At 44.6% G+C, this 23512-nt stretch overlaps 1 protein-coding gene across 4 annotated transcripts in view; it reads left to right on the forward strand.

The window, feature by feature from the left end:
- Positions 1-21554, forward strand: part of LOC139542206 (zinc finger protein 385A-like) — a 109209-nt gene extending 87655 nt beyond the window's left edge. For all 4 annotated transcript variants that reach the window (XM_071347362.1, XM_071347360.1, XM_071347361.1 and 1 more), the window contains 4 exons: positions 11748-12089; positions 15322-15506; positions 15908-16000; positions 16630-21554. In XM_071347362.1, the coding sequence (XP_071203463.1) occupies positions 11748-12089; positions 15322-15506; positions 15908-16000; positions 16630-16899 (890 nt within the window). In that variant the 3' untranslated portion in view covers positions 16900-21554. The remainder of the gene's footprint in view (positions 1-11747; positions 12090-15321; positions 15507-15907; positions 16001-16629) is intronic.
- Positions 21555-23512: the final 1958 nt, after the last annotated feature.

Genomic DNA, 23512 nt, shown 5'->3' on the forward strand with positions numbered 1-23512 from the left:
TTAGACAGGTTTACCTAGACATACTGACTAGCTCAAATAGACAGAAGCGTTCTTTATGGCAGACCAATCCAAGCTCATCTCTCGGCATGCCCAGCCCACTCATTATCTCAGCCAATCATAGCTAGCGGAAAGGTTGAAAATTTTTCTATGGCTAGACCAACTAGGCTCATAATTTAACAATTGTATTTGTATTTACAGCATACAAGTTTGTTATTAAGGCACATGAAATTTCACATGTTCGAGAAGGCATTTCTGCCAAAAACATATTTTTCTAAAAAAATATATGTTTTTTTTGTAAGCAGGAATCAGGAGGATAAAGTTAGGGTCAGATTTGCCATATGGAGGGCAAGGGAGATTAAAGGTGATCAAACGTTTTTTCGTATCTAGTTGCACAGGTGGCTTGTTAGTAGAAATGAGGTAAGGCTGCATTAAAATCACCTGCCACTAGGAGCATTTTGTTGTTTGCTTATGGCCTTATACAGCTCGTTGAGTGCGGTCTTAGTGCCAGCATCAGTTTGTGGTGGTAAATAGACAGCTACGCAAAATATAGATGAAAACTCTCTTGGTAAATAGTATGGTCTACAGCTTTTCATTAGGTATTCTATCTCAGGCAAGCAGAACCTCAAGACTTCCTTAATATTAGAGATTTGGGCCTGATCTGGGATGAGCCGTATGTTCTTCGGCGCCGACTGTTGAAGTAGAAATCCTCATCCAAATCAAGGTTAGTGATCGCCGTTCTGATGTCCAGAAGCTCTTTACGGTCATAGGAAACGATGGCGTGAACAATTTCGCATTGCTTGCTCTTTGAGGTTTTAGGCTGGGTTCTGTATAAGCACGTTGTGACATCTGCTGATGTAAAAAGAGCCTTATAAATACATTTGATTTGATTAAAACATGATGTACAAAAAAAGTTAAGATCAGCTAAATAAACACAGCACAATTGGTCCGGAGCCCGTAAAAACGCCTACTATTCCCTTCAGCACCATTCTACTACATCCATTCTACTACATCCATTCTACTACATCCATTCTACTACATCAATTCTACTACATCCATTCTGCTACATCCATTCTGCTACATCCATTCTACTACATCAATTCTACTACATCAATTCTACTACATCCATTCTGCTACATCCATTCTACTACATTCATTCTACTACATCCATTCTACTACATCCATTCTACTACATCCATTCTGCTACATCCATTCTGCTACATCCATTCTACTACATCCATTCTACTACATCCATTCTACTACATCCATTCTGCTACATCCATTCTACTACATCCATTCTGCTACATCCATTCTACAACATCCATTCTACTACATCCATTCTACTACATCCATTCTGCTACATCCATTCTACTACATCCATTCTACTACATCCATTCTACTACATCCATTCTGCTACATCCATTCTACTACATCCATTCTACAACATCCATTCTACTACATCCATTCTACTACATCCATTCTACTACATCCATTCTGCTACATCCATTCTGTTACATCCATTCTGCTACATCCATTCTACTACATCCATTCTACTACAACAATTCTGCTACATCCATTCTACTACATCCATTCTGCTACATCCATTCTACTACATCCATTCTACTACATCCATTCTACTACATCCATTCTGCTACATCCATTCTACTACATCCATTCTACTACATCCATTCTACTACATCCATTCTCCTACATCCATTCTACTACATCCATTCTACTACATCCATTCTACTACATCCATTCTACTACATTCATTCTGCTACATCCATTCTACTACATCCATTCTACTACATCCATTCTGCTACATCCATTCTGCTACATCCATTCTGCTACATCCATTCTACTACATCCATTCTGCTACATCCATTCTGCTACATCCATTCTACTACATCCATTCTACTACATCCATTCTACCACATCCATGTTTTACTACAGTTAGTCTTATCAATCCGTAGGGAAATTAACTGACCACTGTGGGCTGAGGGAGATATGAATAGCTCTCCACAGATATGGAGGAATAACAATCACATAGGCCTTGAAGTATGTTGTTCTGGTCCTTCATGGCTCCTCTCTCTGTGTGGTCGGGTCTAACTCTGACCTTAATTGAAGGCTAGAGTCTGCTCCTCCCACATTCCCACCAGCACAGCACAGCATCAGGAAAGCACCACAGACTCTGTTTAGGCCCAGATCTCCTCTGTCACTGCTGTCCGGCTGACCCTGAGATGACAATGACAAAATGACCAACACACAGAGAGAAGCTGGACCAAAAACACAGAGAGAAGCAGAAACTCACTAAGGACTTAGAAAGCAATTCTTTGTCTTTAACTCCATGCAGAGACGAACTCCTTTTTCAAATAGCTTAGAAATACATAGTTACTCAGTCACTGCTGTCTCCCTAACCCTGAGATGACAAACACACAGATAAATGCTGGACCAAAATCTCAGCTGCAAGTAGAGACCAAGGACTTAGAAAGGGGAGCTATAATCTGGTTATAAATTCTTGCAGAACCTAGCTCCAAGTTAAAATACTTTACAAATGCATCCTTCCTTCCTCCCTTCATTGAAGTAGGCTAACAACTGATCTTGTGATCGGACATGACAGCATTGGTGAAAGCTGTATGGTGGAAACTCTTCATCCCAAACGTGTCAGTGAATACTTCAATGAAGGGAAAAAGGAAGGACTCATTTTTTATCCGAATTTGAATATGGCCTTTTGAGCAGAGACGCACGAGTATCACATTGTGGAAAACCTCTCCTGCCAACCAGCAGGTCGATCTGAGGACAACAGCAGCGTGTATTGTTGGACCTGAAATGACGATCTGAGTTCTTTGAGTTCTTTAAAGGAATGTATTGCACTACTAATGCTGTGTTGCCTTCAAAACAATGAAAGGCTTCTACAATGCTTGTCCTGTTAAGTAGCCTGGTCCCAGATCTGTTTGTGCTGACTTGGCAACTCCTATGTCAATCCTTTGGTCATTGTCAATTTCACGTGGGGTGTTGGCAAGACGGCACAAAGATATCTGGGACCGTGCTACCTATTAAAAGATTGACCTCAGAGAAACAAACCGGTGAATTTGCAGTTCACACAATGGCACCATAACGTGGCAGCTTTTCTTGGCCTCTTTAATTCGGTGTGTTTATAGTTATGGGTCGTGTTTTATTAGGTATTAGAGTGTGATTTGTCACACAGTCAAAATAAACTGTGGGGTCTGGGAGGAGGTAGAGGGTGCTAAGGGAGGGAGGGAGAGAGCGCGCGAGAGAGACGGCTTAGCTGTCGGACGACAGCTATTGGTATGGAAAGATCACAGCTGACATCAGTTTAATCAGTCTAATCTAATGTAATTCAGTGTTGTTGTCAGATTATTGGAGTGACAGGTTGGTTGTTAGGGATAGAGGGCAAGGTGGAGGGTGTAGCTGTTTTTCTCTTCCTCTCTTTCTCTCACTGTCTGTCGCTGGGAAGCCAGTCTCTCGCTCTCTTTCTGCCTGTCTTTCTCACTCTCGCTCTCTCTTTCTGCCTCAGTCTCTGCCATACTCTCTGGTCCCGAGTTGCTCAGTTGGTAGAGCATGTTGCCTGCAATGCCAGGGCTGTGGGTTTGATTCCCACGGGGGACCAGTACAGAGGGGGACAGAAGTATGAAGTGTATGCAGTCACTACCGTAAGTCACACTGGATAAGAGCGTCTGCTAAATGACTCAAGTGTAAATACTCCTCTCTCTCTTTCTGCCTCAGTCTCTGCCCATCTCCTCTGTCTCTCCACCCGGGACTTTCCATTCCCTCACTCTGTCCATCTCCGTCCCTCCCTGACTCAAACACTTCGTAATTAAATAACTGGGGCATATTCTGAATCTGGTGTTGGCATTTGATAAAGGTTGTACTGACCATTGTTTCCCCAGGGAAACACAGAGCAGGTGTCATCAAACAAAGCTGAAACAATAACATAGAAACTGATAAAGGAGAGGGACCAACAGACATCATACGGTGTTATAACTCCTAACTGAAGGGCTCTGCCTTTCTTCTTCCTAAGTTTGTTTCATATCTTTCTCGTGGCTTTGTTTCCACTTACCCCCAAGAACTAAAACCATTTCCACGCTACTGAGTCAAACGGAGCCGAGCCAAACTGAGCTGTACTGGACTGGCCTGCGTACACATTCCACCATACTTGAAAGGACAATGTGAAAATGAAATACCTCAGCCAACCTAGTACAGTTTGGGTCGCCACAATAGTGAAACATGTTTATGAGGGCAGACTCTCTGGCAGTCTCTCTGCCTCACAGGGTGATCTGTCGCCTGCAGTCCTTCAGTCACACAGCCCTCTGCCCAGTCATATCAGAACTCCTAATTGAGGGTGAGGGGCTTAACATTCTGATGTGGCTGCCTTTCTTCATCCCAAGGGTGTTTTCATATCTCTCTTCTGACTTTAACCCACCACTAGAACCATGAGACATCATATGGTGTTGTGACAGAAGGACTGGACATTCTGAAGGGGTCTAATGGGTGACCACATAGCTCTAAAGGGGACTAAAACCAAACCAAGCTGTACTGATCTGGCCTGGTTATGCACCCACCATAGTTTCTAGAACTGTGGGTCGGCACAATACTGCAACAAGGTCTTAAGAGGCCAGTCTGACCGTCTATATAGCCTACAGCCTTGCAGTCACAGAGGTTTCAGTGTCCAACTCCACTCCAGCCTCAATTAATGAGGCTCTGAGAGAATTCCAGAGGGAAGCAGAGTCAAAACAAGCCTACCATGATCTAAATGTGAAAGCAGATACATGTGAAAGAATGCATTTTTCCATCCAAGACTCTTTCTTGTGACCCTGGAAGCCCAGCCATCTCCCTGAATGTCAGTGAGTGTGTGTGTGTGTCTCTCTCTCTCTCTCTCCCTAGCTGCGATTGTGTGTGCATGTGTGTATCCCAGTGCACTCAGTGTTTGATGCCGTCTCACAATACCAGTTTCACAACATCAGTTCCATGGATGGGGACATCCAGGGCCTTTGAGGGCCAGCAGCTGTGGTCCCAGCTGGGGTATGTAGCAGTTGGAGGAGCCTTGTCTGGAGGATGAAGAATGGGTGGGTGGGTCTAGCTGGGCGGTCACTGTAGTTCACATAGTGGGGTCCATAGGATAACATACACACATGCTACGCAAAGACACACACATAGGCACGTACAAATACACACACATGCACTCGTGTGAAAACACACACAGACACTGTGGGCTGTGGTCAGGGAGGGTGAGAGGAGAGGAAAATAATTCCCATGCTTGAGCAGAACTTGGCTACTACCATGCAGTTCCGTGTGATGGTCGATGCAGATTGTTTTACTGTGTCAAATCTGTTTGTTTGGTCTGATTTTCAGACGTTACAGTTCCGTGTGATGGTCAATGCAGATTGTTTTACTGTGTCAAATCTGTTTGTTTGGTCTGATTTTCAGACGTTACAGTTCCGTGTGATGGTCGATGCAGATTGTTTTACTGTGTAAAGTCTGTTTGTTTGGTCTGATTTTCAGACGTTACAGTTCCGTGTGATGGTCGATGCAGATTGTTTTACTGTGTAAAGTCTGTTTGTTTGGTCTGATTTTCAGACTTTACAGTTCTGTTTCCTCTACTGGGACTTTGAGATATGACTATTGAACCTCAGTTATCAATGAATGTGCAATGTGTTCTATTGAAATATATAATATATTGAAGGTTGAATATCTTTTCTGAGAATTTCATGGAAGTGTGCTAATAATAGACATTCCAGTTGAGATATTTGTTTGTGAGATGGATTATATGGGCTTGTTGTTACTGTACTGTACTAAGATCAGTTACTGGCCCTTGGGGGACTGTGAAGGAAAAGCCTGGGGCTGAGTTGTGGTCAGTGGTTCTCCAGAGAGAAGGTCTTTAGCTCTCTGGGGTTTGGAAGAGAGCAGACGGGTTTGGCTGGGCCTGTACTATACAGGGACAAGAAGAGGCCAAGCCGTGGCCCTCCTCCTCCTCCTTCTTCCTCCTACTCCTCTTTCTCATCCACCACCTCCTTCTCCTCCTCCTTCTTCACCTCCCCCTTCTCTGACTCCCCTCCCTCCCTCTCTAATGAGGGCCCTAGTAAGCCACCCGCCAAGCTGCGCCCAGTGTGCTTACAGTGTGCTTAATCCACACACCCAAGGTTATTTAAAGAGATGACTTTCATTTGAGGGCTATAGTTACATTTCTGCATGCATACTGTAGAGTAGTGTTGAATAACAGGAAGTTGATCTGGATCTCATACACTACTCACATAAACTATACACGGCTACCAATCACTGCAATATCCTAATGTGATGTTGGTTGTAAAACGGAAGAGTTGAACTGTAGTCTATAACTTTTACCCCCCACACCGTACAGCAGAAATGTTTATTTGCTAGTGTAAGTCGACAGCTCTTCCACCCAGGCTGAGTGACGCTTGGGAGCCTGCGTGTGTATCTGAGTCATAGTTAATACGGAGTCCAGGAGGAGAGGAGAAGGCACCATGCTGCATTATAAATGATGCTGAGTGCTCGTTAGAACAGTGTTGGGTTTCTCCATTCATGAATCATTAACGCTAGAATCCTTAGTTGCTACATCCATTTTTGGACTTATAAATTAATCATATACACTAAGTATACCAAGCATTAGGAGCACCTTCCTCCCCATACTCAACAGTTTGCCGTGTGTATCAAGAATGGTCCACCACCCAAAGGACATCCAGCCAACTTGACACAATTGTGGGAAGCATCCCCCCACTCCCTTTTGCCCTCAGAGTAGCCTCAATTTGTCAGGGCATGGACTCTGAGCATTGACTCCTGTAACACAGCCAGGGAGGAGAGGGCTGGAGGGGAACCACACACGGGGGTTACACCCTACCTCTGACCCTGTACACAGGCCCCTTATCTCCTCCTGTAAACATAACAACTGACCACTCGAAGGGGGTACACCTTATCCCAGCACACCCCCCTGGTTACTGGCAGTACCATAACTAGCCAGCACTATGCGCATGTGTTCAAACAGTGTACTGTAGCTACCAAAGAGATCAAATGTTTTATTTCATTAGCTACTTTCTCTGAGTTTGTAACTAACATTTGATGCTTTATTTATTAGTGTCACGCTCTGACCTTAGAGATCCTTTAAATTCTCTATTTGGTTAGGTCAGGGTGTGACTAGGGTGGTCAATCTATGTTTTCTATTTCTTTGTTGGCCGGGTATGGTTCCCAATCAGAGGCAGCTGTCTATCGTTGTCTCTGATTGGGGATCATACTTAGGCAGCTTTTTCCCACCTGTAGTTTGTGGGATCTTGTTTTGGTACTGTGCTGATTAGCCCTACTAAACTTTATGTTTCGTTTGTATTTGTTGTTTTTCGGTGTTCATTGAATAAAGTAAGATGTACGTCTACCACGCTGCACCTTGGTCCATTCATTCAGACGAACGTGACAATTTATATTTAAAAATGTGGTATTGGTATGCTTTTTGTCTAGGGTTTTGGCTCATATGTGTTGAATTTATTGTTAGTGAACATTTATTAATTTGTTTTGTCCTTCCAGGACAATGGCGCTAGTTTAGCACATGGTTTTTAAAAGCATTTTTGGATGAGGCAGTAGTCCCCCTTGAGCAACTTTTACTGTTATTGAAAACACATCTCTTTGGTTCTCCCTCCGCATTAAATAGTAATGACCTTTAAACAAAGGTAACTTTTTTTTTTAAATAAGAAAAAAATAAGGCAGCTATACATGTTTTTTCCTTAACATAAGCCATCTCTATCCCTACTTCTGCATCTTTCCCTATCACTTCTTATCTTGTCTTTTATCCAGCTATCGGCCAATCATCCCTCTCTTTCTTCCATTCCTGTCTGTATTCCCATATAGAGAGCCAGCTACAGGGTGGATTGATGGTACACGTCTGGTATCTTCTAACGCATCAGAGGAGAATGGATGCCTATCTGATTAACCTTCCCCCCTGGTCTCAGCTGTCTAGCCCACACCATCCTCACTCTTTAATTATCATGCTGAATAACAACATTATTATACTGAGGACAACTTTAAAGCATCTGGTTGTAGTTTGTAGTCGGTGCGTGTGTATGTGGGCTTATGTGTGGGTGCGTGTGCGCTCGTGTGCACCTGTGTTATTTTCTCTACTGGCCTTTTAAATTGGAGTTATCCATCTGTAATTTGAGTTATCCATCTGTAATTGGAGTTATCCATCTGTAATTGGAGTTATCCATCTGTAATTGGAGTCATCCATCTGTAATTGGAGTTATCCATCTGTAATTTGAGGTATCCATCTGTAATTGGAGTTATCCATCTGTAATTGGAGTTATCCATCTGTAATTGGAGTTATCATCTGTAATTTGAGTTATCCATCTGTAATTGGAGGTATCCATCTGTAATTGGAGGTATCCATCTGTAATTGGAGTTATCCATCTGTAATTGGAGTTATCATCTGTAATTTGAGTTATCCATCTGTAATTGGAGGTATCCATCTGTAATTGGAGGTATCCATCTGTAATTGGAGTTATCCATCTGTAATTGGAGTTATCATCTGTAATTGGAGTTATCCATCAGTAATTGGGAAAAGCCTGATCAATTGAGGATCCAATTATTTTTTCTGGAGGCTGGGAATCAATGCGAAATGTCTGCCGAAACATGTTTGAAACATGAAAAGCTGAGCCGAGTTTGAGGGGGTAAACCATAGGAATCAAATTCAATACCCAAAGGGCAATCAAAGACACAGATACATGGGTATTACAATGCATAAACAATAAAGACATTCATGTTAAAAGCACTAGTGGAATCCATTGCATTATATACATTTAGGTTGCATAAATCAAATGGAGTGTATTCTAAAACATACCGAATGCTGAGACCTAGTTGAACTCCGTTTCAGGGGGGAACCACCAGAAGGAGTGACTGTGGTGAATAAGCAGGAAGCGTATTGAAATGATGCATTGAAATGAAAGTTCTTAACAGCATAGCTCTCCTCCAGCCCATAGAGGATCATGAAATCCCCTATTACGATCTCTCATCCCCTCCTCCCTCCTTCTCTCTTTAGCCTAACATGAACCACATGCAGGATGCTATGGGATCAACTTCAATACTATTCCATGAGGCACGGTCGGAGGCCAGCGCTCTTCCATCGGCGTGTGTGTGTGTGTGTGTGTGTGTGTGTGTGTGTGTGTGTGTGTGTGTGTGTGTGTGTGTGTGTGTGTGTGTGTGTGTGTGTGTGTGTGTGTGTGTGTGTGTGTGTGTGTGTGTGTGTGTGTGTGTGTGTGTGTGTGTGTGTGTACTTGCGAGAGATCTGACAGAAGGGGGTACAAGGAGTGTGTTAAAGAGCCTGTGTATGTACATGTCTGTAGGCGCTTGTGTGTGAGCGTGCACGTGCGTGTTTTATGTGTTGTCATTTTCTAGAACAATCTAAGAGGGTAAAGTTCAGCTTTACGATCACACCCTCTCTCCTTCCTCTGCTCTGATGTTGCTAGCGGTTAGAGCGTTGGGCCAGTAATCCAAAGGTTGCTAGTTTTAATACCGGAGCCGACAAGGTCAACAATCTGCCGAGGTGCCCTTGAGCAAGGCACTTAACGCTCATTTGCTCCAGGGGTGCAGTACTACTATGGCTGACCCTGTAAAACAACACATTTCACTGCACCTATTTATGTGACAACAAAACATTATTTGTATTAATATTTTATATTTATATATATATATTTTTTTGTATGAACCCTCCCCTCCCAGCCGTAAACACCACTCACCACTCACCCATCGCCCCACACACCCCCGACACACCCATCACCCTGCTCTTTGATGCAGCCGCGCTTTTTGTTCAAGATTGACTTCGAAATTGGACGTCTATCCATCCGTCCTGATGTCCAATGCCACTCCAACATTGCTCGTCCTAATATTTATATATTTCTTAATTCCATTCTTTTACTTTTAGATTTGTGTGTATGGTTGTGAATTGTTAGACACTACTGCATTGTTGGAGCTAGGAACACAAGCACTTCGCCACACCTGCAATAACATCCGCTAAATATGTGTGACAAATAACATTTTATTTTATTTTGATTTGATTTGAAGACATCGGGAAATCCAAGATGGCTACTAGGGGCAACAGTGAGCGCCATTCAAGAAGGCTTGGGTGTAATCCCATGACTTTGGATCAGAAGGAGGTGTGTTCGATCCCATGTTTTTCTTAACCCTATCCCACACCGTAACCCTTACCTTAACAATTCGGGATAACGCTAAACTTAGCCCTTCATTTTGAAATTTGAGGTTTGGAGAAATGGAACTATACAGAGCAGCAGGAACAACCCCCGGTGGCAAAAAAAACGTTGAAATTTGAGGTTTGGAGAAACGTGGATAAACGTCTAACTCCGCAGTGAGACTGTGAGAGCTTGTTGAGGAGGCGGAGTAATCCTGAAAAGGAAATTGAGCAGTTAAAGTCAATATTTGTGTTCTTCCCAAAAATAGTCCACCCTAGCCCCTTTAAGACCCATAATCCCACAGGGCTTTCATTCCCGTCCGACCCCACCCCCCCCCCCCCCCCCCCCTCCCACCTGCAGCCTGCAGCTACATCCTGTGGTCGGTGGTTGTGTGTGTGTGTCCTGTGGTGGCAGGGGTGGCAATGGTGACAATGTTGGTGGTGAAGGAGAGTTTGGTGCCCCAACTGAGGGGTGCCTGTGGGGCGGAGGGCAGAACTCTGAATTGCACCCCACCCACCCAAAGTTAGGGGGTCTTTATGGAACACCATCAAGTGGCTTGTCGGGTGAATACCAGAGGCATTGCAGCATGGGAGTGGCTGACCAGAAACATGTGTGTACTAGATGTACATCTGTGGGAGAGAGAGAGAGAGAGAGAGATCAAGTGTGTGTATGTGTGTGGGAGGAATAATGTGTGCCCTAGCATGAGTGTGTGTGTGTTTTGTGTTTGCAATGTTTTCCGTGGAACCCCTTTTCAAAACACACTTGTGCCACTTTCCCCCTGCTCCATCTCATTCTCAGCCAACAATAACAGGTGAAAAAACATCCATCCACTGCCAAGGGAGTATCTGTTTCCCATTTCTATCTCCTCTTCTTTCCTCCGAAACATTTTAATAAGATGAGACCAGGGGTGAGGGCCCTATGGGCCCTGGCCAAAAGCAGTGCACTAGAAAGTGAATATGGTGCCATTTGGGAAGCAATCCACATCACTGAGAGGAGAGGAAAACTCGGACACCTCAGAAGACCAAACATTGTGGTTTCTGTTCTGTCCCCAGATATTCATATATTCACTATATATTGTATATGCCATGTGTTTATATACTAATATGTATACGTACATAGTTGGTTCTGTCCCTGGTTCCCAGCCTGCTTGGTCAAATCCTCCCTATGGGTTATTGCTGTAGTACAGATTAAAAGGAAGGAACCGTTCACAATTACAAGGTCGTACTGAATACTAAAATACTTCCCCATGGCAGGCCAGTGTTTTTCTTTTGGAATCCTTTACTTTAGTGAGATAAAATGGGGTTTGTGTGATCTTTGAACCAGCCAGTGGGTTATAGTTGAAGTGGCCTCTGGCTTGGGTTGGGATGTGTTTGGTTATATGGTAAAAGAAAACACTTGACTTTGCTTCACCTCATACACACTTGAACAGCATCGTCGAAGTCTATTGTAAACACGTTATAGTTTCAGTCACATGCTTTACTCATTTTTTGTTTTGTTAACACTGCATTTTATTTGACAATGATTTCCCTTTGTGTTTCCTCTTTATAGACGAACCGCGCCCTCTGCCGTCACAGTTTAATGGGGGACCTCTGCTGGCCCTGCCTCCCCTCTCCACCTCTCCCACCACCGACTCCCCCCTTGCCCCCTCTGTGTGTCCCATGCTGACCTCCCCCACCCTCACTCCTCCTCCTCTGCTCCCCCAATCCTCTGACTCTCCCCTGAATTTCGGCACCACCAACCCAGACCAGAGTGGTGGTCCAGTGGCCCCTGTGGCTCCCGGGGCCCCGGCCGGCCCAGAGACAGAAGAGGACAAAGCTAAGAAACTCCTCTACTGCTCACTCTGCAAAGTAGCCGTCAACTCCCTTTCACAGCTGGAGGCTCACAACAAAGGTACGTAAATATACGTATGGACAGTGACATCTTCAGGTTACTAATCTCAGAGAGGACACGTGGCAGTCCTCTGAATAGTCAGTACTTAATGGAGAATTCCTTACCAACAGACCTGGGCTAATATAGTGTTTGTTTTCTTTCAAATACTTTGAGAGCTTGAGATTTAGCCTGTGGAGTGCCAGATGAAATAATGAAAGATTTAAACTCAGATCGAATCTCCTCTACCCATCTGCCTGGCCTGCGTCACCCTCATCAACACCACCATTTTCATTTCATCCAGCACTTAGGGAAAATAAAATCCAAAAGGGGTAAGAGTTTCAAGTTCAAACACAGATGAGGGTGCTTCTATAACAAAAGTATCTTGATGACCAAATAAATCAAAGGTGCTAGACTCTAGCCAAGCATAACCTCTACAACCAGAAACGTCCTTCCCAAATGGTTTTACTGTAGTGTCTGATCCAACATGCCCCTAGTAGCATATTTCTCCTCTTCTTCCTTCCTGTTTCTACACGTCCTCTATCACCCAGCCAGCATAGCCGACACAGTCCAGTGACAGTACAAATAAGCCTTGATAATAATTCTATGAAGTTATTGAGTCTCCCACTCAAACATTCATGATGTATCTTGTGATATTGTAAGCGGATGCAGCAGGAAGCTGGTCTCTGTTGCCTCAGGCATTCAGCCTGAATAGGAAGCCGAAAAAGTCCTGTTAATGCTGGTAGATGAGGCCCTCTTAATGCTCCACCACTGGAGGAGTTTCTTTAAGCCTGTAAAACCACAAAGCTGTTCTGAGGCCAGACCTGGGTTCAAATAGTATTTGTTTCCCCTCAACTCCATTCGGCCTCAACCTTCCACTCAGTCTCAGTGGCTTTGTTTTAAACCGGGGAAGCAGTTAACTTGCCCTCACTCCCTCTGTGTTCTGATTCATGTCACACACACACACACACACACACACACACACACACACACACACACACACACACACACACACACACACACACACACACACACACACACACACACACACACACACACACACACACACACACACACACACACACACACACACACACACACACACACACCCCTACATATCACCATTACCACGCCACAGCAGTAAGGCAGTGTTGTTAAGGGAATGAGAATAACCTTGGACTACCAGCCAGCCAGACATGATAATACACATCAATGAACAGCTTAATGTAGATTAAGTGTCCACCAATGGAGAAATAATCACTGATATCATTAGAGTAACCTCTGGAAGGCTTTTTGTAATAGATGTTTGATTGAGCCCCAGGGGCAGGACACAGAGATGAAGGAAAAAGACAAGATTGCTAGTTGATCGTGTAACAGAGGGCTCCCTCTCATCTCTTACAGTATGCATGTGCACTCAAGCACTAATTAAGTACGTACATGCAAACTCCCACAAAGATCATTTACGCTACACAGGCAGATATGAAACAATCAGAGATAAACGAAGACACTCAGACGTGTGTGACAGCGACAGTGCCTGCAGTTCAATCTGGGCAGAGTAACAGCCCAAATCAACACACAGTCTGGAAGCAATATTCTCTCTTTCCCTAAATAATACTCAAACGTTACATAGTCCAAAATAAAAAACACTTGTTGCACAGACAGAGAGACAGACAGTGTGTCTAGCGGTGCGACGGACATTACATCCAGAGAGGAGAGGTCAAGGTTATGGATGGAAGTGTATTCAACCGTAATCATACGTTTATACAATGGTTTCCTTTCTGTGTTTTTGTCTATTTTCATGTTTAGAAACTTCTCCTGTCTGTTTGCGTAGTGCTTTAGTTAATTGTAAACATGAGTCGAGCTCGACTCGCAGAGCACAAGTGAAAAACACCCCGAGGGGGTTCGTCCATTGTCGGCCCAGAATAGAACAAAGGCAGTAACAAAAGTGCACATTTTTGTCCACACGTGAAATCAGTCATTCCAGACATCGGTCCTCCCCCCCCCGACCTCCCCCACTCCCCATGTTCTCCTGCTGTAACCTCTAACTCACTTCTCAAAGCTCAAAGATTTGTTAGAACAAGTTAAAGTCTGCGCCCCAAATGGCACCCTTCCCCTTATATAGTGCTCTACTTTTGACCAGGGCCCATAGGGAATAGGGTGCCATTTGGGACGTACATAAACCTCTCAGTCAGACTCAGTGCAACCAGACTGCTTGGGGGTTTGGGATTGGGGGCGGAGGGGGGAGGACAGCGGGGGAGGAAGGAGTGGAGGCAGGAGCGGCAGAGGGTAGGACATGACTGGAATTTTTTCAACCAAGAGCAAAACATGCAATTAATTATAGGGACTATTTTGGCACAACGTCGTCAGTGCTGTCTGTCTGTGTAATCCTAACCATTCAAAAAATGTGAACACTCATATTTCTGCTCATGAGAGGCAGCTCACAGAACATACTGCACCATGCTCTTCCATTCTTTCAAGACCTAAAGCAGTTGACCTGGCTACGCACGAGTCGACTTCAATTTATAGATGTTGTTCTAGACAGTTGACCCCTGTAAGACATTCTTACAACCACCCACATGACCTCTCAGTCAAGCTAACCCTGACCCAGAACATTGAATTAGCTACCCTAACAGAACAGAGAGATCTAAAGATGTGTTTCAGTTCGGTGCCAACGTCAACGCTAACACTGCAGAGATTCTGAAAAACACCATCTTAAGTTACTTCCATAACTAACACTTCTGTAGACGACCGGCGTTACCTTATCACTGTGGCCCTCTAGTGGTGAATATATTACACTACACCTCCCAGTCCCATTCCACTAACTGAACGTGTACTGAGTTAGAGATGATGATGATACGTTCCAGAGAGTCCATTAGGCTGGCTCTCTCGTCATATTCTCCTTCACCATATGCTGTTCTGTGGTATGAGGGAAAGGATTCCAGATATACATGGGTGATGAGCTCTAGCAATTGAGATGGGGTTAGCATGAGCCATATAAGAGTTCAGCATAGCGTACATGTTAGTGTTTTTGGGGGTGATGTCATCCTGAACTAAAGACTTATTTTTGTGTCTTGACCAATCCTTTATGGGATCGTTAGACACCATTTTCTTTATGTCAATTAAAGAAAACGTGTGCGTGTGTGTGTGTGTGTGTGTGTGTGTGTGTGTGTGTGTGTGTGTGTGTGTGTGTGTGTGTGTGTGTGTGTGTGTGTGTGTGTGTGTGTGTGTGTGTGTGTGTGTGTGTGTGTGTGTGTAGGTACCAAACACAAAACTATCCTGGAGGCTCGCAGTGGGCTGGGTCCCATTAAGGCGTACCCTCGACTGGGCCCCAAACTCCCGGGGGAGCTGGGAGGGGGGCCGCTGGACCCCAACACTCAGGAACGCACCTTCCACTGTGAGATTTGCAACGTGCGGGTCAACTCTGAACTGCAGCTCAAGCAGGTGAGAGAGATGGAAAGAAAGGGGGGACATCATACTGCATCTTTTCTGTCCTCTTAATCTCCTAACTAGAGACTACTGCTTTTGTTTACCTATCATTTGTACCTTATATATTGCAGTTAGGCTCCTTAGTCCAGAGCTCAGCTAGTTCAAATTCGCTAAACCCTTCCTTGTAAGCTCCACCATTACCCTGATTATACCTATTCGGATCTGCAAACGTTGAAGGGTTAGGGAGTTAGGGAGTAGTTTGGGACCGGCCGTTAGAGAATTCAAGAGGTCAGAGTTCAACCCTACCTGTCTGTCTGGGTGGCTGCTCTAACACTGCACCCTGTCTTTCTCTCGCTCTCTCTCCTAATCTCTCTCTCTCCCTCTCTCTTTCTCTCTCTCGCTCTCTCGCCCTGCAGCACATATCTAGTCGAAGGCACCGGGACGGAGTGGCAGGGAAACCCAACCCACTCCTCAGCCGACACAAGAAGCACAGGGGAGCTGACCTCACGGTAACTTTTCACCTCTACGACCACTATCGTGCCAGGGCTAGATCAGATTAACAATCAGCGCGTTTGACTGGATCAGCCTAGTATTAATTGGGACGCGAGGGGGATGGTAGATCAGTGATTCTGTGAAGTTCAAACTGCAATGTCGTCTATCTCAAACATGCACACAGTTAATTAACGAGAGGAGGTTTGGCTGTCTCCTGAGTAGCCAGTATTTAATGGTAAAGTAGATTTAGAGGAGGCTGCTGGGAGGAGATGTAGGAGGACGAGCTCATTGTCATGGCTGGAATGGAATCAATTGAATGGTACCAAACAAATAAAGACAACGTGTTTGTCTCCGTTCCATTAATTCCATTCCAGCCATTACAATTAGCCCGTTCTCCTACAGCTCCTCCCATGAGCCTCCTCTGAGTAGATTCCTTACCAAAGCGCTGAAGATCCATTTTGTAGCTTGCTGGAAACATAGTTTGATCAGAAACCTCTGTGTTATGAGATCAAAGAGGTTCAAACTGAAATGGAATTTCTATATAAATTCCCCTGAATCCCTTGTGTTCACCTTCTGCCACTAAACGTTGTATCCGTCTCTCCCTCCCTCTCTTTCTCCCTCGCTCTCTGCCTCTCTCTCCCCTCAGTCCTCTCTGACCTTCTCTAAGGATCTCTCCAAATGTTTGGGCGCTGGGCTCTTGCCCAGTCCCCTGGCGGTCGCCGCAGCGATGGCCGCCGCCGCTTCCTCAAACCACCAATTGGCTCAGCTTCGCGCCGCAGCGTCTTCCGTCCACCACCCCTCACATCACCACCATCACCACCTATTACAGGGCCCGCCTCTCAGCCACGCCATCCTAAGACCCGCCCCCGGACCCATGCGTACCTCCCACGGGCCAATCCTCTTCTCTCCTTACTGACTCCACCCCCCTCCACCTCGGCCAGTCAGGAGCAGCCACTCCAAAAGCACACTGTGAAGAAAATAATCAACATAAACGACAAACAGCAATTGATAGGTTAAACAAATCATCGGTGAACAAATCAAACGTAAAAAACATCTAGAGGAGTAGAAAAGAAAGGGAAGAGGTTCCCCTTACCTGAAACTCTCCCTCCATCTCATAGACGTGTGACTGGGAGTGATCGACTGATGGAGAGAGAGAGCGAGAGAGAGAGTGATAGGAGGAGCGATACACAGTATGCATTGGATAGACTCCCCTGTTCATCTCTCACCTCCCCACCTCCCTCTCCCCCACACACTGTGAGATCCATCACTGCATATAGCGATAGAACAAACTGATGAGACTGATTGCACACACACACACACACACACACACACACACACACACACACACACACACACACACACACACACACACACACACACACACACACACACACACACACACACACACACACACACACACACACACACACACACACACACACACACACACACACACACGTATACACACCCATCCACTGCAGCTAACTATTCCAGTGCAGTATGTGCTGGGCCACACTATAAGTATGTATGGTTTCCTCATCATTCTGGTCTAACGTGTACTTAATGTACTATTCACCTCCACCTCCTCCTATGCACCTCCAAACCAAGAGAATATTGTTACTATAGTATGCCAGTACAGTAGGCTAGCTGCTTTTCAGTGGTCTTCTTCTTCGCTATTATAAACGTGTGTAGCCATGTATAAGTATAGCAATATTCCACAATACTGTAAATTTCTCCTCCCGCTCTCGGGGGCACAAACGAAACAGGCAACCTTGTTCCTCATTTGTGGTTGACCCCTAGGTTCTCTTCCTATTGGTGGACCTATAGGTCCTTGTTAGAGTATTACTGTGGGTGACAACAGGATTGTGATGGTCACGTCTTGATGTGTGAAGTGTGGGGGTGGGGCATAGGAGAGAAGAGAACAGGACTGTAAAGGTGATTGTGAAAAAAGGCGCTATCTAGAACCTAAAAGGGTTATTTGGCTGTCCCCGTAGGAGAACGCTTTGAGAAACCCTAGAACACGTAGAACACTTTCCACAGAGGGTTCTACATGGAACCCAAAAGAGTTCCTCTGGAACCAAAAAGGGTTCTCCTACGGGGACAGAGTGTAGGGTGATTATGGGGGAGAAAAAGGAGAGCGGGGTAAGAGAGGAGAGGGGAACAGGACTCTAAGGCACTTGTGGCAGGGCTAGGTGAGAGGATGACCAGCGTGGGTCACTGGATATCTAGACCCAGGGGCACTGTGGAGGAGGCGGAGACACGCTGGCGTTTGAAAATAGATTGTAACAACAAAGATGGCTGCGGGGGGGGGAGTGTGTCAACCACCATAACGATCACAGCTAAACCTCTCCTCAGGATAGGAGAGCGCGAGAACAGAGAGAGAGGAGCTAGAGCAGAGGAGGCATGCGTTGGTTCATACTGCACCTTTAACACAGTAACCTGGAACCTTGCCATATACTCTAACTGGTATTGCAGCATCTACTACTCATTGAGACCGCAATGTCATTCTTAGTCCTCAAAGTACAACATGAGAGTCTGTTCTTGTTTGTGTGTGTCCCTGAGAGCGTGCGGAGAGAATGATTTGTGTATCTGCGATAAAGCACAGGATTCCGTATTCCATCCACCTATGCAACCCCCCCCCCCCCCCCCCCCCATACAGTGTGGGTGGTGTGACCAGTGTACAGTATCTCTACGTAGAGTATCTCCCTGTATGTCTCTCTGTCCTTCTCTCTGTGTGGGGCCTGTAGTTCTGGGGTCCGGAAGGGTCGGGGTCTTCTCTTATGCATCACTGGATCGGCCTGGAACGACCCCCCCTCTCTCATCCTCTTCCACCCGGAGGGTTGGTTTAAGGCTACATAAGGGCAACAACGGGTACGCCTACTTCCAAACGATCTCTACCAGATCCCCCGAGAGAGACAAAGAGCGAGAGCGGCACAGCGAGATGGAGCGAGAGAGAGAGAGAGAAGACACTGAACTTAAGTGACAACCACCCCGGAGCACTAGCACAGCAAGGTCACACATAGTGTATTTAGGACAGGCCTGGGAAACCCTGCCCAGCCCTCTTTATTTTTGACTTCCACGCCTTCCTGTCTTTAAATGGAAAGCCATGCAATGCTATGTGTATTATTTTACCATGACTGATCAATGTTTTGTTCTGTTGTGTTTTGGGTTGGTTGGTTCATTTTCATAGTTACCTACACAATTATAGTATATGTGCAAATAATAATAAATAAAAAAATACAAACATTCTATTTAGGAGGGAATGGTTGGAGACGGGTGGAAGTGAGAAGGATGGAATATTTAGGAGTTGGTAAGATACCTGATGCAGAGACTGAGCTGTCCACCTACAGTAGGCTAACTGAACTGAGACTTAGACGAAGAGAAGCCTGCCCTGCTGAACACTGCTATAGCACTGGGCCGTGTTCACGGCGGCCACAAAACAGAGGAAAACTAGCCGAAACAGAACTGAACAGGGTGGTACTTCCTGAACTCGTCCAATAAGAAACGCCTGCGTTCGTTTTTCTGTTGCAAAAAGTGCCCTAATGAACACCACCCAAACGGAGATGTACACTGCCCTTCCAGCGAGAAGCAATGTGTTCTAATGTCTTACCTTTGATCGGAGAGTTAACTTGTTGTTGTTAAGCGTAAACAATGTGTTGTACACTACAGGGTAATGTACAGTGAACTCTGGGTCCTAGGTGTGCTTAAATGCATTTTGTCCTGGTCAGGTCACATGGTCGAGTCACATAGTCAGTGTAAAACTCCTGGTCCTATGAATGGGAAACGTGCCTGATAATAGGCCTTTTATGTTCGTCCACAGAGGAGGTGACCTGCAGAGGGTACAGTAGAGAAGCCCAATACTAATGGACCCCTAGACCCTATGCACTTGCAGCGATCTCAGCGGATTGGACACAACAATGCCATCTAGTCAATCAGTCGGCCAGATTGCGCTACTACCATATGGCGTATCTAATCATCTTAAGATTTCTTCAAGTGCATAGGTTGAAGGGTCTAGAGGTCGATTTGGGACAGGGCCGGAGGAGGGACAATAAAGAAGCGGTTTAGGGAAGGGCCATTAATATTAAAGGGATCTAATCCAACGGTAATTATGGCTGTGGTCCAATTCTCTAACCTTCTACCCAAGTGTGCAATCCTACACCCACCCTCATGGATTTAAAATTGACTGGTGTAAGGAATATGGCGTAAATCATGCTTGCAAAAATCCAATGCTTTTAAATAAGGGGGAGTGAAAAAGTGTACACTTATGGGTGAAAGAGAGATAATTGAAAAGCAGACAATCTCTGCTTGGGGAACGGTACGTACACGCCAGGTAGCGACCTGGCATTAAAGTTGATCTGACAAGATGTTTTCATTTAGTTTGGACTTTTGTGTTTTTGTTGCGTTGTGTTTCATTTTCGTGTGTGAGAAATAAGGTTGAGTGTTGAGTAATAAATCCTGATATGACAGGATATATGATTATATCAATGCCATTATGTAAGAGCTGACTCAGTCAGTTTATCCACCAATGTGCTCTTTTGGTTAACTTGATCTTAATCCTGATCTTAAACTTGATCTTGACTTGGTGGAGATGATTTCATTTGTGGTGAAGTTAAAAAGTGTACTTGGAGTAGTGCTCTTGTTCATGTTGGTGTGTATCATTATGTCTGCGTCCCAAATGGTACACTAAGCCCATTGCGCTCTGGTCAAAAGTAATGCACTATATAGGGAATAGGGTGCCATTTCAGATGCACCCTGTGTAATATTGTGTGTGTTGAGACCTGCTCTCCCCACTCCACACCAATCAGAGACCAGAGAAGCCATGGCTGGAACAGAAGTGGCCTATCACGATACAGGAGACAAACCTTAACCCGCCCACGCAGGCACAGACGTTAGAGATTCTTGATATAAGGTTGACAAAGCATCAAACATTATTAACAACCATGACCCAACCGATCAGTTCAAAGTGTTTGATTCTGTCACTGTTAGATCCATGAAGTAGAAATTCACATATATGTTCATATCGTAGTCACCTCAAATGGTACGTACATCCTCATGTATTATTCAAACTGTTGAACATATTTTCTGAGCAGGTGTCCTGGTAGCTGTGTGTAGGCTCTTAGCCTTATTCCATCCTTATTAATCACCAGAGGCAGAGAATGCTGCCCAAATGGCACCCTATTCACTCTGTACTGCCCTGGTCAAAAGTAGTGCACTTTATAGGGAATAGGGTGCCATTTGGAAAACATCCAGAGAAAGATAAAGATGGAGACACTTTGGTGAAACCGTGTCTTGCCAATAAAGTAATTTTTTTGAATTTCATTGTCAGAGGGGACAAGTAAGAGTTTGTATGTCGAATTGTAGCAATACCCAACTCATACTGGCTACTCTTGTTTATTGCAATAATACAAAAAATGAGCCAATAAAATACATATGTGAGTAAAATATTATAAATGTCATTTTAAACAAAAAAATATACTTTATGAAAATGCTATTGGTGTCTGTCGAGAGAAACTAATGGTGAAAAAAAGAAAATCAATGTCAATAAATCAATAAACTGAAGAAGGAAACCTCCGCAGCTTCCTTGTGTGAGTCAAAGCAGTCCCCGTGTTCAAAAGACACAAGGCTCCACCTTAACTTGAACTGTTTTAATAGCAAATACTCAGCGGGAGATACATACCTTTGGGCCAGGGTCAAACGTATTGCAATATATAGAGCCGGACATAGACACAGTATATCAGCATGATATACAATGAATGTCATCACACGTAATTGACCAGCTCACCAGCACTGCAATTATATCCTTAATGCATGTCGGCTCCGCCATTTCATCATCAACAGAGCCGTATATTTAGATCTAAATAAATATATGTCTCTGATCATCACATCAGATATCAAATGATGAAATTCTAGAAGCCCAATTCCTCTGGATTCTGGAATAGCGAAACATTCTATCTAGTACTTTCTGTCGCTGAATGTCCCAGCTTTCTCAGAATGGATGGCTTCATTTTTTAAATTTTATTTTATTTAACTAGGCAGGTCAGTTAAGAACAAATTCTTATCTACAATGGCGGTCTACCAAAAGACAAAAGGCCTCCTGCGGGGTGCTGGGATTGAAAAAATTTATAAATAAATATAAATATAGGACAAAACACACATCATGACAAGAGAGACAACACTACATAAAGAAAGACTTAAGACAACAACATAGCATGGCAGCAACACATGACAACACAGCATGGTAGCAACACAACATGGTAGCAACACAACATGGTAGCAGCACAAAACATGGTACAAACATTATTGGGCACAGACAACATCACAAAGGGCAAGAAAGTAGAGATAACAATACTTCACGCAAAGCAATCACAACGGTCAGTAAGAGTGTCCATGATTGAGTCTTTGAATGAAGAGATTGAGATAAAACTGTCCAGTTTGAGTGTTTGTTGCAGCTCGTTCCAGTGCCTAGCTGCAGTGAACTGAAAAGAGGAGCGACCCAGGGATGTGTGTGCTTTGGGGACCTTTAACAGAATGTGACTGACAGAACGGGTGTTGTATGTGGAGGATGAGGGCTGCAGTAGATATCTCAGATAGGGGGGAGTGAGGCCTAAGAGGGTTTTATAAATAAGCATCAACCAGTGGGTCTTGCAGAGATGACCAGTTTACAGAGGAGTATAGAGTGCAGTGATGTGTCCTATAAGGAGGATTCGTGGCAAATCTAATGGTCGAATGGTAAAGAACATCTAGCCGCTCGAGCGCACCCTTACCTGCTGATCTATAAATGATGTCTCCGTAATCTAGCAATCTAGCATGGTCATCTGAATCAGGGTTAGTTTGGCAGCTGTGATGAAAGAGGAGCGATTACGATAGAGGAAACCAAGTCTAGATTTAACTTTAGCCTGCAGCTTTGATATGTGCTGAGAGAAGGACCGTGTACCGTCTAGCCATACTCCCAAGTACTTGTATGAGGTGACTACCTCAAGCTCTACAACCTTCAGAGGTCGTAATCACACCTGCGAGGAGAGGGGCATTCTTCTTACCAAACCACATGACCTTTGTTTTGGAGGTGTTCAGAACAAGGATAAGGGTAGAGAAAGCTTGTTGGACACTAAGAAAGCTTTGTTGTAGAGCATTTAACACAAAATCCGGGGAGGGGCCAGCTGAGTATAAGACTGTATCATCCGCATATAAATGGATGAGAGAGCTTCCTACTGCCTGAGCTATGTTATTGACATGCCAGAGGATTTGTAGTTCTTACAATGGGCCTCAAGCCTGCTTATATAGACGGATACTGTAGCTTGGCTGCTGATCACAATGTATGTAGAGCCACCATCCCACCACTAGATGGAGCTAGTGTTATGTACTATTCAATCGCCATAGTGACAGCAGCATTACTGGGTCTTCTGTAGTTCACTTGGCATAACATGGCACTTGTAAAGGCAGTATAGTGGGTTTGACCCCGGGACCACCCATACGTAAAAATGTATGCACGCATTAAGTAAATCTGATTTACCTTTTAGATCACAATGACT

Source organism: Salvelinus alpinus, chromosome 17 (assembly GCF_045679555.1).
Source record: "Salvelinus alpinus chromosome 17, SLU_Salpinus.1, whole genome shotgun sequence".
NCBI lineage: Eukaryota > Metazoa > Chordata > Actinopteri > Salmoniformes > Salmonidae > Salvelinus > Salvelinus alpinus.